We start from the raw sequence: 16,388 nt of genomic DNA on the forward strand, positions 1-16,388 counted from the left end.
AGATAGATGTCGCAGGAAAAGAACGGTAAGTATTTTATATGAAAGTCAAGGTCATGAAGTTTTGTGTCCCGCCTAGTCAGTTGCCACTATGCATTGGACAAGTGTGCAGCGTGCGTTTACTGTCGAGGCGTACATTTCTAATGGCCGCTTTGCGGAGTTGTCTTCGTCTGAGACAACATTTGGCAGATCACCTAATCTCCTTGAGAGGTGACCTTCTTTGGCCGGTTCCATCCACCGATTTGGCTTCGTGTGATTTTTTATGGGGTTCTTAAATCTTAAATCAATTGTTTACAATGACTGTCCAAAAACCAAAATCACTTGAGGAACGTCACTGGTGCGCTGTAGCAGTCACTGGTGCTCCCGAGCTGTCACTGGTGCGCTGTAGCTGTCACTGGTGCGCTGTAGCTGTCACTGGTGCGCTGTAGCTGTCACTGGTGCGCTGTAGCTGCCACTGGTGCTTTGTAGCTGTCACTGGTGCTGTAGCTGTCACTGGTGCGCTGTAGCAGTCACTGGTGCGCTGTAGCTGTCACTGGTGCGCTGTAGCTGTCACTGGTGCGCTGTAGCTGTGACTGGTGCGCTGTAGCTGTCACTGGTGCGCTGTAGCACCGGCGGAGCGTAGCTCTGGCTGGCCCCCTTTAAGCAGAGCCCTCGACTTCCTCTGCCCTCGCGCCCTCAGTACGCAGCTCTCGCCCTCGCTGGTCCATGTCGACGCCAGCTTACTCCTGCTGCTGCCACCTAAGCTTAGCTTTACATCGCAGTCCGGCTGCTGTGAATTGCCTGTTACGTGTATAAATTAGTCTAATTAAACTGTTTTCTTGTGATAATGACGAACTGAAAGTTTTTTGGATAATTCGTGCAGTTATCGTGTCAGATGGAAGGAACTTCGCTCTGAACCAAATTTCCTGGACTCGTGGCCCCGGATATTTGTTTCTTCGATTTCTGGTTACTCTGACTGCGGCTGGAAGGAGTACTAATATAATATTTACAGGTGAGTGACTCTTTTTTTTCAATAAAGCATGTCATGTCATCATTTGATAACTAAATGCTTTTTTTAAGCGAAATCAGCGGCTGAAAGTTTTACACCTTCATAAGATACGATAAAACGCAAAGTAAATATGAGTATTTCTTGGTAATTCAATTAAAAAGAATTCAGTTTTTTGTATTGAGGCAACGATTTTTCCATGCGATTTATTTTATATATAGAATTCTTCTATTTAGAAATTGATTTTTTATTGATATTATCGTGCGATTGTATACGTGATTCAATTAACATCCAACAAAGCTGTGTCCCAGCAGGCAATGTCAGGATAAATCAACCATGAAACAACGTACTTCGTTGAAAAATATAACGTACTTGAAATAACGTACTTCAAATAACGTCAAATATTAATGCAGAACAAAAAAGGGAATCAGCTTCATTTTTTCAAAGTCGTACATTTCGATGTTGTTTTAACGTTGAAATCGCGTTGAATTCTGACGTTAAAAGCACATTTATAAAAGGTTTTACCACGTTAACATGTTATATCTTAAATTTCCCAGTATTCACGTGATTTCAACGTTGAAAATGTCTAAATGTAAAACGTTGAAAAAATAACGTTGATTAATTTTTCATTCTGGATTAATATTCAACGTTATTTCAACGTCGCAAAAAACATTGATTTACATTGCCAGCTGGCGGCTCATCAGAAAAATGTTCAGACATCGAATTTGATCATTTATTGCATGGGATATCATTTATTAGGCCTCGATTACCGTTGCAATAATGATTTTTTTTATCTAACTTCCATTTAACTATGGCTATTATTTTCCAGCTACTTGAGATTCAAGTTGATACTGGCTGATCCAGCCAAGGCATCTTAATGAATCGTTCTCTACCCTCATGCATTCCGATTTTTTTTCCTCCGGATATTCAAAAGTTCGCTTCATAGTTTTACCAAACGCGTGCATAGATGACAGTAAAATAATTTTCGGAGGAAATTACATTGTATATGAATTCCAACCATTGATGTCGGGCTAGATGTCAATCCTGTTGATTTATCGGTTGGTCAGTTGTAATCTTTCTCAAAAATTTTAGATTTTACCGACGAAAATATTCTTGTTTTTTTTTCTTTGAATCATAGGTATTATACAAAATGAAGTTTTGCGAGACGCTCTAGAGTACATCCTGACAAAGTTTTATAGGCAGAAATATTTTGTTCTTCGTTAAACTTCGAAACAAAATCCCTCGGAAAGCTCACTTATTTGTTATGAATTATTCATGAATTGATCTGAATGATGTCTGATTGCAAATAAACGCAATCAGACATTATATTATTCATAATTGTGATAATAATTCCCTAATGATGATAATTCCCGTAGGATGAATTTGAGAATAAATATCGTAGAGTGAGACGCGAGATTCGAAAAATTAATGCAGTGCAAAAAGAATACTCTGGAGCCAAGGTTTTCTTGTCGATCGATTATAGAGAAGGTCTGTGATCAACGTTGATCAATGATTTGATTGTTGCAACCATCAGTTGAAGGGATAATAATTCACGATTTTATCTGGATCTTCAATTAGTATCTTGCTAACACGCACATTAGCTATAAAAATAAAAATTTTAAAGAATAAATATACTGTCATGAATGAAATTACACGAAAACCACGAATCCGAATTCCTGATATTGTGTAAGCAGATAATAATTTCTATGAATTTTTAATGCCGCATTTCATTGAATATTGTACTGATGATGAGTCATCGTGACCAGTTTGTTCATCGTGGAAAGTTAAATTATGCCAATCTCTTCAGTAATAATCATAATATTCCCCACCGAGGAACATGTTCACAGTGTCACGTCAGTCAGAAAATCCCATCTTCCTAACGCATATACCCAAGCGTCGGAGAATATCTCTTTTATGTTAAAAAATTACAATCTTTCAATTACAAATTGAAAGAGGGCTCGCCTCTAATCAGTCTTTAGGAGAATTGAGAAACGACTGCAACTTTTACTTGTAATGAAAAACTTTAACTTTAACTTTAACTCGAGTCAATTTCGGCAGAGAGGCACCGAGCCGAGCCACTTGAGCAGTCGAAGTTTCTAACGGATCGCCGTTATCGGAAATCAATTTCGAGTGAAATATTGGGCCGTGCAGCACTCGACTGCATCACAAGGCTCAGCATTTTTTCACATTAACCTTAAATGGCCTCTCTGTAAATTCAAACTTTTCGTACAGTGTCGTTGCCACAACATGATCATCGTGCTGTGGTAGGATCTGAGATTCCAATTGTAATCTGCAAAATGACTTCTTTTGTGTGAAAAGAATACTATTGGTGGCTATTTTGCATATTGAAGTATTTAATTGAACGGATTTCCTTCGCAGATGAGCTGTCTAGAACGCATGAGATTCGCGTCAAAAGTTGGTTACAAACATTTAGTTGCTACTTCACTAATTTGAGTTCTGATACGGAGTTACATTTTATTATAAATTTTGATTTCTCATTTAGCCGCTTAGCACTAACGTAAATTGAAACTTTCCACAATAAATATACCAGGCATTTTGACTGAAAATTTTATTCTAATTTATCGATTAAACATCTTGTCTTTGGTTAGTAACAAACTAAACTTTGAATTAAAATTTTTGTACAGTTCACCTAATCTTGCGACGCTGAGCTCTTTCAAGTATTTTCAAACAACAACTTTTAACAAACATGACTGCGGTTTGCGTCTAAACTTTTAACGAACACGACTGTATTTGTTATGAAAGTTTTGCTATTAGTTATCAAGGTTAAGTTATATAATACCATGCTTCTGAATAGAATATTTTTACTCCAATTTCTCGTGCTACCGATTAGAAATCATACATCATAATACTACGTTTTCGTGACGCAAATCTTCATCAGAAGTTCCCTGTATCAGGAAAATAACTTTGCGTATCTGAATATTTTATTACACACAATTTGAAATAAAATATTCCATAGACAGGTATAACGGCCTAATATTTCATAATTACAGGTAAATAATAATTTATTAATCAACGATATTAGAATATAAGCACGTTATTCTGTTGCCATAGTCTTCTTATTGAATGTTTTTGAGCTGCGGTGTTCGAGTTTAATCCATCACGACATCTAATGGGCCGCCAGTTTCATCCAGAAAAGTTTTTTTGGACGCCCCGAGACGCTCTTCTTTTGCTCACAGCCGCGGCAGCGCCGAAATATCACATTTCTGGCGCCCGTGTTTTGCATGATGGACCTGCTGGCAATTTTTAAACCATTAATCTGGCTTGGCACGGCGAAGAATTTGATGTAGACTGATGGGAAAACTGAGGAGCTCAAGGCAGGGCTTCAATTAAGGGGCTTTTTTCATATTCTTTAGTGAGTTTGGCCGATGAATTTTCATTCATACTTAAAATTTGTTGGTGGAATTTTTTTTCAAATTTTTCAATTTAAATAAAAGAGGTTAGTTTTCGCAGAGTGAAGAGGTTTTCGCAGAGTGAATCCTTAGGTCCTTTTGATGTCAAAAAAAAACTCCTGAGCAGCTTTTCACTATTTGTGAAAACAACATGCCAAATGAGGAAGATATTTCAATCGATATTAAATATTTAATCGACCATCATTATAAAACCCGATGACCGCCATCAATAAAAAAATTAAATTCGCCATCGTTGAGTTAGTTTGCGGTTGAGCCAAGTAGTCTTTAGAATCGAAGTCATCAGTTGAAATTCATTCGCATTTCTACTTCACATCTTCCTCATTACCGTAACCACGACTCTACATTTGATTAAATTATTTGTTTGAAACCCCAAATGGAGCCGAAATTCCGTAACGATCGCTCGAGCACAAAATTAATCACCTCATTCGGGCTTTAATTGCTTGCTATTTCTGTGCCACTGGGAAAATTAATGCTAAATTACGTATGATTTAATATCGTTAACAGCGGTCGATTTAATATTGTTTATAGTGGTCTTTAACAAAGACCAAATTGGTCATTGTTGCTGTAATGAATAGTAGTGGACGATACTAAGTTATATATCTGGAAAAAAATTCTTATATTTTTTTGTTTTATGTACAATTTGGAACTTATTTACACCCGAGCATTTCGTTACCTGACCACCATTTTACAAAGACCAACCTCAAAAAAATTCAACTAGTCTGATTTATTGAGACTGAATCTTTTTGTCTGTGCTGCATTCTTCTGGTATACTCTACTAATTATAACTTACAATATTTTTAACTAATACTCAAATGACTGGAGGCACTGAAAGCCATCTACGGAGGAAAGTTAGAAGGTAAAACAGTTATTTATAAGAGTCGCTCGACTCCTGCGAGTTCAGTGAAGCTTCATTAGTAAATCCATCATTCGTAACGTGAATTATATAGCATATTACTCATTACGCAGCGTTTTTTCGACGATTTACAGCAATTTACGGAAAATGGCTGCAAATTTTTAGCGACAACAACTTCCCACGTTATAATGATTGTTTTTTTAATTATGATTTGTTCGTGGGGCTTGAAGCTATTCCTCGCACATATTACATTATTGCAAGCCTAGCATTCTCAGCATTATTTCATTTTAATTCAACGTTTATAATACGATAAATTCTGATTAATTTTGCTGAGTTTTTATGTACTGTTGGCAAATCAAGATCGTATTATGCACAAAATTCAACAATATTTTTTTCAGTAACTATAAAGTTTAAGCTCTCATCGTAGCTGCCAATCGTCCCTTTGGAATGCACATTGTTTATGCATTTTACTTATATGCAATAATAATTATTGCATAAATAATAACTTGTCTCAAATTTATTGCTGAGCTATGCGAGCGAAGACTAAAGTGCCCAAACGTCAGTCAACTTTACACACGTTGGTCTACTTAATACGCATTCGTCAGCCAATTTACATACGTCGGTCAATTTTTCATAATCGGCCAATTTTAAAAACGTCTGTCAACTTTATATCCATCAGCTGATTTTACGCACGTCAGCCAATTTTACATTTACCGATAAATTTCACATATTTCGATTGCAAGAAATCGTAAACTCGGCACTCAGATTTTCTTTAACCCTCAAGTGCCTCCCTCATGAAAATGAGTATCTAGATTTGGCTTCAGCAAATTCCAATAACTTTATAACAATGGGAACGAATTTGCAGAAAGCGCGCATGTAAATAACACACTCAATATGCATGTGTAATTATTCGCGTGTTATCTAAATTTGCGTGTTGAAAACTGTTCCAAACTCCAAATGGAGCGTATTTTTTCGGATTATCAGTATATAGTTTGTCCCATTTGTCATCAAAGGAGCTGGACTCGTGTATCATCTTAGAAACAAAAGCTCTAGCTTTTTTGCTTTCTAAAATGAACTTGCCCACTCGTCCATCTTCTCTCTCGACACTTTAAGTTTAGAATATTTTAAATCTCAACTTATCCAAATTTTTATTTCCTAGCTGTGGAATATGATCAGTCAGGATACTTCTACAGTATTACTCCTACAGTGCTTTTTCTACAGTCAGGTTACTACTGAGATGCTTCTACAGTCGGGTTACTCTTACAGTCGGGTTACTCCTACAGTCGTGTTTTCTACAGTCGGGTTACTCCTACAGTCGGGTTACTCTTAAAGTCGGGTTACTCCTACAGTCGGGTTACTCCTACAGTCGGGTTACTCCTACAGTCGGGTTACTCCTACAGTCGGGTTACTCCTACAGTCGGGTAACTTAGCGCAGATTAATGAAGACACATTCCTGTAATCATCAGTTAAGAGTCACCCAAACAATATATGTATCCGATTCACAAATAACATAGTCTCTGAGAGAATAGGTTAAAATTTTTAGGTAATGCTTAATAGTTAATAAATTGAGAACGTTATGCACACATATACATAATAATGTACAACTAAAATGTATGTAATATTAATCAAGATTAAAATAAATAAGTTCGTTTGTTTAGGACAACCGCTTCTATTGATTTGAGTCGTACCCTGTGCATTCTGAAATTAAATCTCACACAACAGCCGCAAAAAATATAACTCAGTACTCATTGCAGAGAGTGACAGAGAGAGCATTTTCTCAAAATCTACGAAAACGTGAAGTCACGGACGGACGGACAGACGGACGGACAGACAGACGGTCAGACGGACGGACAGACGGACATGACGAGCACAATAGCGCATTTATTCCATAAATGAGAAAATGCGCTAAAAATGCAGATGTGTGTGTCCCTATCTAGAACAGGACAAAGAAGGACTCTAGAAGCTTGTCCCTCAGTGCATTCCTTATGAATGCATGCATTGCAGCGACCGTGCGCGGCAAGTCCTAGAAGTCCCTGGCTGTTGCTGGGCCTTCAGTTTCCCAACCCAGGAACTAAGTGACAGAATTCCGACCGTGTTCCCGAGAAGAGGGGAAGAGGAGGGGAGAGTGTTACCAACGAATGGGAAGAGAGGGGGCAACAATCCCCATTCCCCCTGCCGTGTAATCAATAGTGATGGCGGGGCTCATGCTCTCGTTTTCTCTTTGAGAGCAACCGTGCTGCTCTCCAGCAGCAGCTTAACATGATTCAGTTGATCCTCTTTTTAGTTTCTCCACAAAAGATTTGCAATTTTCCATCGGCAAACAGATAAAAAACACGATAAATTGCGTTTGATATTAGGAGTAGTCGTAGCTGGAATAATTACAACCATTTTTAGTGTTACCAACGAATGGGAAGAGAGGGGGCAACAATCCCCATTCCCCCGGCGTGTAATCAATAGTGATGGCAGGGCTGTGCTCTCGTTTTCTCTTTGAGAGCAACCGTGCTGCTCTCCAGCAGCAGCTTAACATGATTCAGTTGATCCTCTTTTTAGTTTCTCCACAAAACGATTTGCAATTTTCCATCGGCAAACAGATAAAAAACACGATAAATTGCGTTTGATATTAGGAGTAGTCGTAGCTGGAATAATTACAACCATTTTTTCCAAAGAATGAAAGTTCGCATTTAATCGAAACAACTTTAAAATGTTCTCTCTTGCGTACAAACGTCCTCAGGTTGCCACAAACAATGTTTCATGTATAATTGTTTGTTCCCGGAGAGTGACATGCGGCGATTAAACGAGGTTGAATGAACGACTAGTAGGCAAACGCATTAAGCGTATAGTTTAAGATATAAGGTCGTCGTTAAAAATCATTTCATATTTATAAAAATACTTTAACTAAATGACCGTTGAATAAGAAAGTAAAAATAAAATTTTTAGCGCTAAAATAAATTTGTTAAAACTAACATTTTTTTGCTTGCTTCTAAAAAAGCCTATCTTTTGAAATTTATCATAATATATATTGAAATTTTAGAAATCCCTGTAACCGAATGTGCAATGCACTTTCCACTGCTTCGTGGATGCTCTGCTCTACATTTTAAAATTGTAATCGTTACCTCTGATGACATGGTAGCTTTTTTACACCGCCATCGCGGATGACGTTCATAGTGCTTAATTATTCTTAAATTTATTTCTGCACACTGAATCAAGTGGGACAAATTATTTCTTATTATTCATGTTCTATTTCTGATATTGCAGACCTTCATGATTGCGGCGGCCTGCTGGTATGGCAGGCCAAGGTCGTATAGATTGATAAGCTTTATTGATGGTCGCACCGTCTTAATTAATTGAATTGCTGGAGACCTAACTGGGTACATTGCTCCTATCCTTTACGGCCAGTGCATACGCTGAGTGTTCTTTCTCTCAAAAAAATAAAATTCTATGTGAATTCAACTAAAATTCTCAAACGTATGCCTAAGTTTGCGAGTCAACATGGCCCTTTCCGTTTTTTCCCCGATGGTACGGGTGCATGTTTTGTTGGTTGGTTTGTTCTTCATCAAAATTGAACTGAACCTCATTAATTTTTTCGTTAACCCGATGTTAATCGATAACAACTAGAATTCTTTAATTACCTAGAATTTCAAACATCAAATACCTGTATCAAATGAAATTAGATCAATAATATAAAATAATCTCACATTCGCAATATTGACGAAACCCTAACTCAAGAGAAACCATTCTCTTCACTCACTCTTTTGAAACGTTATTATATGTAAATTTTGTTAGGGTAGTTCCATGTTTCATATTAGTTTCCCTTCAGAAATGATGCAATTAGAACATCGGATACAGACACTTTATATTTGCTGAAAAGTAGGACATTTATTTGGGTTTCTTCACTGGAGGCTGCTGAAGTATGCTTAATGTTTATATTGCTTTCACCATTACATACATTTACCTGAACTTAAGTACAATGTGATTTAGTGCAGCCTAAAATCTAGAGAGAAAAATTGTTGAGTAAATTGACAATGTGTTTCTATTTGTCATATCAATATTTTTTAACTTTCTAATGTATGATTTTATATTTATAAACGTGAGTTTTCCAAAATGCACCTTAGTTCAGCTGAAAATACAGAGAGCAGTATGCTTTTTCGATTAAATGTACAATATGTATTTTAAATTTCGATTTTAATATCTTTAACACTTAAATTGAGCTAAAACGTACGTACGTTAGTGAGGCTAAAATTCAAGAAAAAATAGAATTATTAATTACTAAGTACTTTGATGCAGAAGTTACCCCGTTACTGCGGTGTAGAAGTTGTCCGACTCCTACTACGATGCTCTACTACTCAGGGCCTATACTTTCAAAAAAAGTTAAGAGATGGTAAGTTCATCAGCCAATCATTGACGGCCTTTCAAGCAAAATCCACCAATCACAGGCAAGAAAATAGAGCGTAAGTACTTACGTTCACTTAGCGTGTTTTGAAAGTATGGCCCCTGGTGTAGAAGCTTTGAGAAGTCACCCAAACGCATGCCCATCGCATGAAGCATAAATATCTGTAGTAAATAGAAAGTTTGTTTAAGGAAAAGTAAAGCCGTCTGAATCTAAAAGATCTTTGAGCTTAGGACATCATACTAAAATCATGAATACATCGCCAAGTCCACTGGAAACCTTTGATTCCGAAAATTTTTGAAAATTCGGGACTCCAAAATCTCATAGCCTGAGAGATGCATTCTTATTTTGGTGTCCACCAGATTTTGCAGTAATTAAGCTTGTAGACAAATAACGATCAAAACTATAACACTAACCTAAGATTATCGTGTATTCTCAAAATTTTTGAGCTGATGCATGGTGGAACTGATCTCTCAAACATTTTTGATGAATATATGATTAATTTACTTGAAATTGTTTTTATTTTAATTTTTCGTGAACTTGCTAATTTAACTGAATAATGATAAAAGCAAGAACCGTCAATTTATATTATATTATTGTACGTTTGTAGATGTTCATGTTCGGTTTCTATCAGACTATTCTTCTGTTCATTTATTGTCTTTTATACTTTTTTGCCAAGTTTTGATGAATCACGTACTTTTAAGTGCACCAGGTTTGTATAAGACACCGCCACTTTTCAAACAACGTATCGTTTACGTATATTTTCAGTAAACGACTTTTTCCTTGCAAATTTTCCAAATAATTGCTTTGACTAAATTTTTTACGTTCAAATGACTAAAAAACATTACATAACTTGTTGTATTTGTTGCATGAATGTTATAATTTTAATTTTTGTTCCTTTTTCCTACAGCCGCAGGTTTAGGCTGTCAGACCACCCCTCCCATCCAGAAGAAAAGCCTCGGGTGAGCAGAGCGACGTTGCCTTTTGCCTCAGCATCTCACGACTGCATCATCTGAATTTAAAAATGAACAGATAACATCCAGCGTATGCACTTAGCTTCATTAAATTTCACCATTGCGCGATCGATTTTTCCCTAGGTAATGCATTAATTTGAAACCTGAAATAGAAGCAAATTTTCTCAAACATCTAAAAACTCATCGAGTTATTACACAAACAATGAGCTGTTTTCAGCTGCTCATTTCCTTTAAAACGCTGTCGTCGTTCTTATAATTTCATCCAAACACTTTCATACTTTCATACATAGTACAGATGATACAAACTTCACCGAAGTAGAACAGTTCACCATATGACCTCAGTTTCACCAATGTTCAAAATGCAAATTTTCTTCGGCCCAGAGCGGATCTAAAGTTCAAAGGATCCCCTGAAGCTCAAGATGGGTCGGCATTCAATACCAACCTGTCCCATTATCGAACACTTGGGCTCGGCTACAAGAGATGCCAGTAAACGCCTTGAACCAAGAGCAGTTTCAGAGCGGTGCTTAAGCAAAAGAAAGGATCAATGTTCGTCGAAGCCTCAGCGAATAATGCCCGTTAAAGAATTCTGCTCTCTTTCTATGGACCTGCAATCTGCTAAATTTTATGACAGACAATCTTACTCACTATACTCCAAATTTGTTAAACTTGGAAAACATCATCTGCCAAGAGAGGAACTTACTTCTCACCAAGTGATGGAAAATGTGGATGAGGAAGGGAGAGTATTAAAAAGGGCGCCTCGCGTACGGCCATTTCTTCGAAACATGACACGATCGTTGGCCATCGTGCTTCTCTTGGTACTGCTACCTCTTTTCATCGGAGAAGGTCAGTGTCTGTGCAAAAAAATTTAATAAATTATCAATATATATAAAATGAGCATCTATACATAACATTTAAGGCACAAGAAATAATAATCCAAGCACGAAAATTCAGTCTATTTCATTTTGGATTTGAGATGGCACTCAATGGTGATGAGACCTTTCCAAAACTGGTAGAAAAAAAATTTTCATGACCATGTGGAAAACTTGCATTTTTCATCATCAAAACTCGTCAATTTTTAATTATTTCGAAAATATTATTTTCCATATTATAAATATGAGGAACATTTTCATTTTTCATTGTTTTTGAGCACTTGGATTTCACAGCGCATGCGGAACCTGAGCCTGAGCCTGAGCCCAAGACGAAGACGGTGAGACAATGGAAAGCAGTGGGTGACGTCATACCCATATCAGAGGACGAGGATTCTTACACCGAAAACAAACCCAGTGAGTAAATTTCCTGTTCAGAGAAAATTAAAAACTTAAAATTATAGTAGATTCTGCCGCGTTTTCCTAAATTTTGTTCATAAGTTTCCTAAAATAAGAGTTTCAGTATAAATTTTAAGACCAAAATATTTCGAAATTTAAAAATTTGCATAATGTTTATGTGTTTTATAGATATAAAATACAAAGCGGACAAATTGGATTACTGTATTTACCTTTACGATTGTTACATGGAATAGTTTGTTTCAATAAAGCTTCGGCATCTAGAAAATTAAGATCTCGTTTATCCTAAGATCAATACTGATGTCTATGCATGTATAGATGTTTTATAAATTGAATCAATTTTATATGATTAAACTACCCTGGAGCAATATCAATGCATTGCAACAAATATTATTTCATTCATCCTGTTTGCATTTAAAAACACCGAAATTAACGATGTATTTAAACAAGAATTTTGTGACCAATTTTTCATTAGGATCAAGATTTCTATAAAAGAGCACATAATACAATTTTATCATAGCTGTTGCTCGGTGACTTGAATATTCACACAAATATTGAATATTCATACAAATCAAACCATGCATCCCAGTTTGGTATTCGCTATTGTATTTTTTGTTGCTAAATAGCAGCTCACTTTTGATGCACAACAGATAAAACTCAATTGCTCAAGATGTGATCGTTGCTTCTTATGAATTTTTTACTGTTGAGTTGCAGCTTGTGTTTGATGCCCAAGAGATAACATTTAATTGTGCAGGATGTGACTGGCGTTGCGTAAGTAGAGCAGAAAAGGAAGAAATTTTCCACGCCCCTGACATCTGCAATCCCGAGAAAGTGTCGCGTCAGTGCCTGTACGCTCAAGAAATAATTTTTATTTGTGCAGAATATGACCGTCGTTATGTAAGTGGAGCCCAAAAGGAAGGAATCTTCAGAGCGCCCGACATCTATAGCCCCGAAATAAGTGTCGCGTCAGTGCGTACGCTCAAGAAATAATTTTTATTTGTGCAGGATGTGACCGTCGTTACGTAAGTGGAGCCCAAAAAGAAGGAATCTTCAGAGCACCCGACATTTACACTCTCGAAAAAAGTGTCGTGTCAGGGCTTGTACGCTCAATAAATAATTTTTATTTGTGCAGGATGTGACCGTCGTTACGTAAGTGGAGCCCAAAAGGAAGGAATCTTCAGAGCGCCCGACATTTACAATCCCGAGAAAGTGTCGCGTCAGTGCCTGTACACATTCATCGCGGGGGAGGGCGAGCGCGTCAGACTGCAATTCAACAGATTCGACCTGCGCGGCACTCCGCCCGAGTGAGTTCAACTTCGCATTCCCATTTCACTTATATAATGTCAAATTTGTATGTCAATTGATATCACACATCAAATTTTTTACAAATTATAATGCCTAAAAACTTGCAACGGAAAGTAAAATAGGAAGAGAACACCTAAAGGGAAGCTTGTTTAATTCTGAAACTCCGTTTGGTGTACTACAGTCCGTCCCATAGCCTCACCAACAGAGCATCTACCGCTACATCTCGATCCATAACTTTATTGTTACGTCCATCATTGCAAAAAGCTTGAAATTTTGAAAAATATATGAACGAGTGTCTAATTGCTGTTTGCTTGAAATTTAGTATATGTCAACATTCAGTCAATACTTTCCAAAGTGTATTTTTCTTCCAGAAGAATATTGGTTTCTTTCCAAATGCATAAGTGAAAATATCTTAGGATATCTAACTTTTTTTCTGTTGTTAATAACAATGTATGCCTTATATGTGTGCAACCCTATACATATCGAAAACAAAATAAAATGTTTCAAGATTGTTCATCCAAAACCTAGTTAAGTTAAAAAATGTTTGAAAAAAGACTCTCTTCTCTTTCTCCAAGAAAAAAAAAACGCGTGAGAAAATAGTCCTTCATCTTCTCACTAACTTTCATTGATAATAAATTTCTGTCATTTAATTTAATTAAATAGCATTTTAGGCAAAGAAGTTTTTCTTAAGAGAAAATTTACAAGGAAACATTATACATACATTTTCTATCTCGTGTTGTTATTATAATTATCAGTTAAATTAATAATCACTTTTTAATGTCATATAATTATCAGTACTCATAACAGTTCATAATCACAAACAGGCCAAGGAGTTCAAAACCACAAGTTTTGAACTCTGATAAATTACGATGAACTCACGGAATTAACACCATAATTTTATTTTATATATTTTATTAAGGATTTCCATGTGAAGTTTCTGACCTCAATTATATCAGGACTGCTAAGTGACAGTGATTGACTGTCCATCTTACCTACGAATTCCCACTTCATTGAGGTTATCTAAAAAAACGTAAAACGATACCAGGATCAGAGGAAAGTCTGTCAAAAGTTAAAGTTAATGACAATATCCAAAACCCCTAACCATAAAACGTAGCCTATAACTTATAACGATGACATTTTTTTGAAATTGGAGCCTGTAATATATAAGATTTTGTTCTCGTGTGTGCATGTTAGTTAGCGCACTCGTATGAAATAGGAGGAATTTTTCGAAGACAAGCTTCTTCAAAATTGTCACGAAGAAAATTTTTAGGACCTCTTGAGGCGTTCATTGAGACTAACAAGAGAAGTTCAGGTTCATTGAAATAACGTTCAGCACAAAATAAAAATGCTCGGGTGACGAAGCAAAAAATAAATAAAGCTTATGATCTTTATGTAATGCAAATTCTAGTTCACATGTAAAGAAATTTAGACAGATGACAAATGCCGAATAGATTCACCGATAATTGCCATCGTCAGAAGTTTCAGGCTCGTATGTGTTCAGTTCTGCTCAAACCAAGTAAAAATTAAGTAACAATTTTAATAATTCACAAGGTTGCTGAACAAATTAAACTTTGTTGAATACTGCAGATTTTTTCCTGAACATATCGGTTCAAAGCAGTGGAATTATGAGTTTAAAAGCCTGACTGTAGCTATAATTTTTATGCAATTGTTTGATAAATTTATAGATTTGTTCGTCAGAATTTCTTGATTGATGACCAGAAATATTTTCGTGACTCATTGGAAAACAAAATTTGTTACTAGTTAAGCTTAAATTTCGAAATTTTCACACACTATTTCAATTTGCCTTATTCAATTCAATATTCAATTTGTATTCGCTATTTAACCTGATATCTTTATTTCTACTCATTTCCTGTTTCAATGTTCGCATATATTTCGATTCACAATTTTATGACCAACAAATTTTATTGTCAGTGCTTTTTAACCCACATATTTGCATATTCACGGTTAATTACTCATTTAACGTACTAGGATAAAAATAATGCTTAACAATAAGTATCTCATCAACCATCTGACATGACTGAAAAACTTGTCGGTAATTGGCGTAGTTGCGTTAGTTAAGTTGCGAGAAAATTAGTTAAGTTCTAGTTAAGTTACGAAAAAATCAGGTCCATTTCGTTAACCCACAATTGAAAATAACTCTTTGAGCCAGAAACTAAATCAATGAAGAAAATGTGATCAATAGTCTATAATGTCTTTCAATTTTTTAATAAAAAACGACACAAATTTATTTCACAATAAATATTTAGATTAAAAAAGACTGGACCTTCCTTAACTGTATTCTTCTGTTCCTATCTGTGAAATTTATTTCTTTTCCTTTCTTCCTTGTTTAGAAATATGTGTCTAATACGTAATATTTTTGCCTTGTTTTGAGCGGAAGTTCTCATTAATGGTAGCAATGAGTCGATATATAAGCGGTGTGGCTTTCCCGTAGACTTTATTTTAGGTCAGTTAAGCATTTTAGCTTCGCCTTATTAGCAGTTTGTTTTATATCGTTTCTCCAAGAGCTGCTGAAACGATGTTCGCTTATTAAGACCCCACTTCATTCCTGTTTTTTTATTCGCATGATTTATTCTAGGTTCTCATATTCTTCCCTATTTTTGGTTGACTCTAATTTTCTTGTGAGAAGTTTGATTGTCTCATAGCTGCGACTAGACTGTGTTGTGTTTTAGATATTTTCTATTTATGATGCAAATTAGTATCACTATTTCTGTATAGGCGTAGAAAGTATCATAGAAGAATGAGAATTATATTATCCACTCTCTCATTTAACGAAGGAAATCTGGAGCTACCAGTAATTGAATCTGGAGCTTCCAGTGAAGGCTGGAGATACCAGTAATTATAAGTAACCAACAGTAACTTGGGGCTTAGTTTAACCATTACTCGTAAGATGAGCCTTCGAATTAAGACAGTAAAAAACTTGAGATAGAAGTCACCGGGACATATTGGTTGTACATTTCAAGACGGTAGATCCATTGAATTACATTATAATTTTTCAAAAAATTTATGTCGTTGAGCACTGGTATGTTCAACAACGTTGATATGGGAGAAATACAAATGTTTAAATACAAATGTTTCATTCATGAATCGAATGCGGCTTATACACTTGAATGGAAATGACAATATGAGAAAACTTACTGCAAAACAAGCTTATT

The 16,388-nt window shown here is 36.0% G+C and overlaps 1 protein-coding gene across 3 annotated transcripts in view; it reads left to right on the plus strand.

Moving 5' to 3' along the window:
• The first annotated feature begins 696 nt into the window (after nt 1-696).
• LOC108682334 (bone morphogenetic protein 1-like) overlaps nt 697-16,388 on the plus strand; it is a 42,153-nt gene continuing 26,461 nt past the window's right edge. For all 3 annotated transcript variants that reach the window (XM_018171479.2, XM_047881664.1, XM_018171480.2), the window contains exons 1-4: nt 697-988; nt 10,564-11,470; nt 11,791-11,910; nt 13,043-13,214. In XM_018171479.2, the coding sequence (XP_018026968.1) occupies nt 11,047-11,470; nt 11,791-11,910; nt 13,043-13,214 (716 nt within the window). In that variant the 5' untranslated portion in view covers nt 697-988; nt 10,564-11,046. The remainder of the gene's footprint in view (nt 989-10,563; nt 11,471-11,790; nt 11,911-13,042; nt 13,215-16,388) is intronic.

This window comes from Hyalella azteca, unplaced genomic scaffold (assembly GCF_000764305.2).
Source record: "Hyalella azteca isolate HAZT.00-mixed unplaced genomic scaffold, Hazt_2.0.2 contig8532, whole genome shotgun sequence".
Taxonomy (NCBI): Eukaryota; Metazoa; Arthropoda; class Malacostraca; order Amphipoda; family Hyalellidae; genus Hyalella; species Hyalella azteca.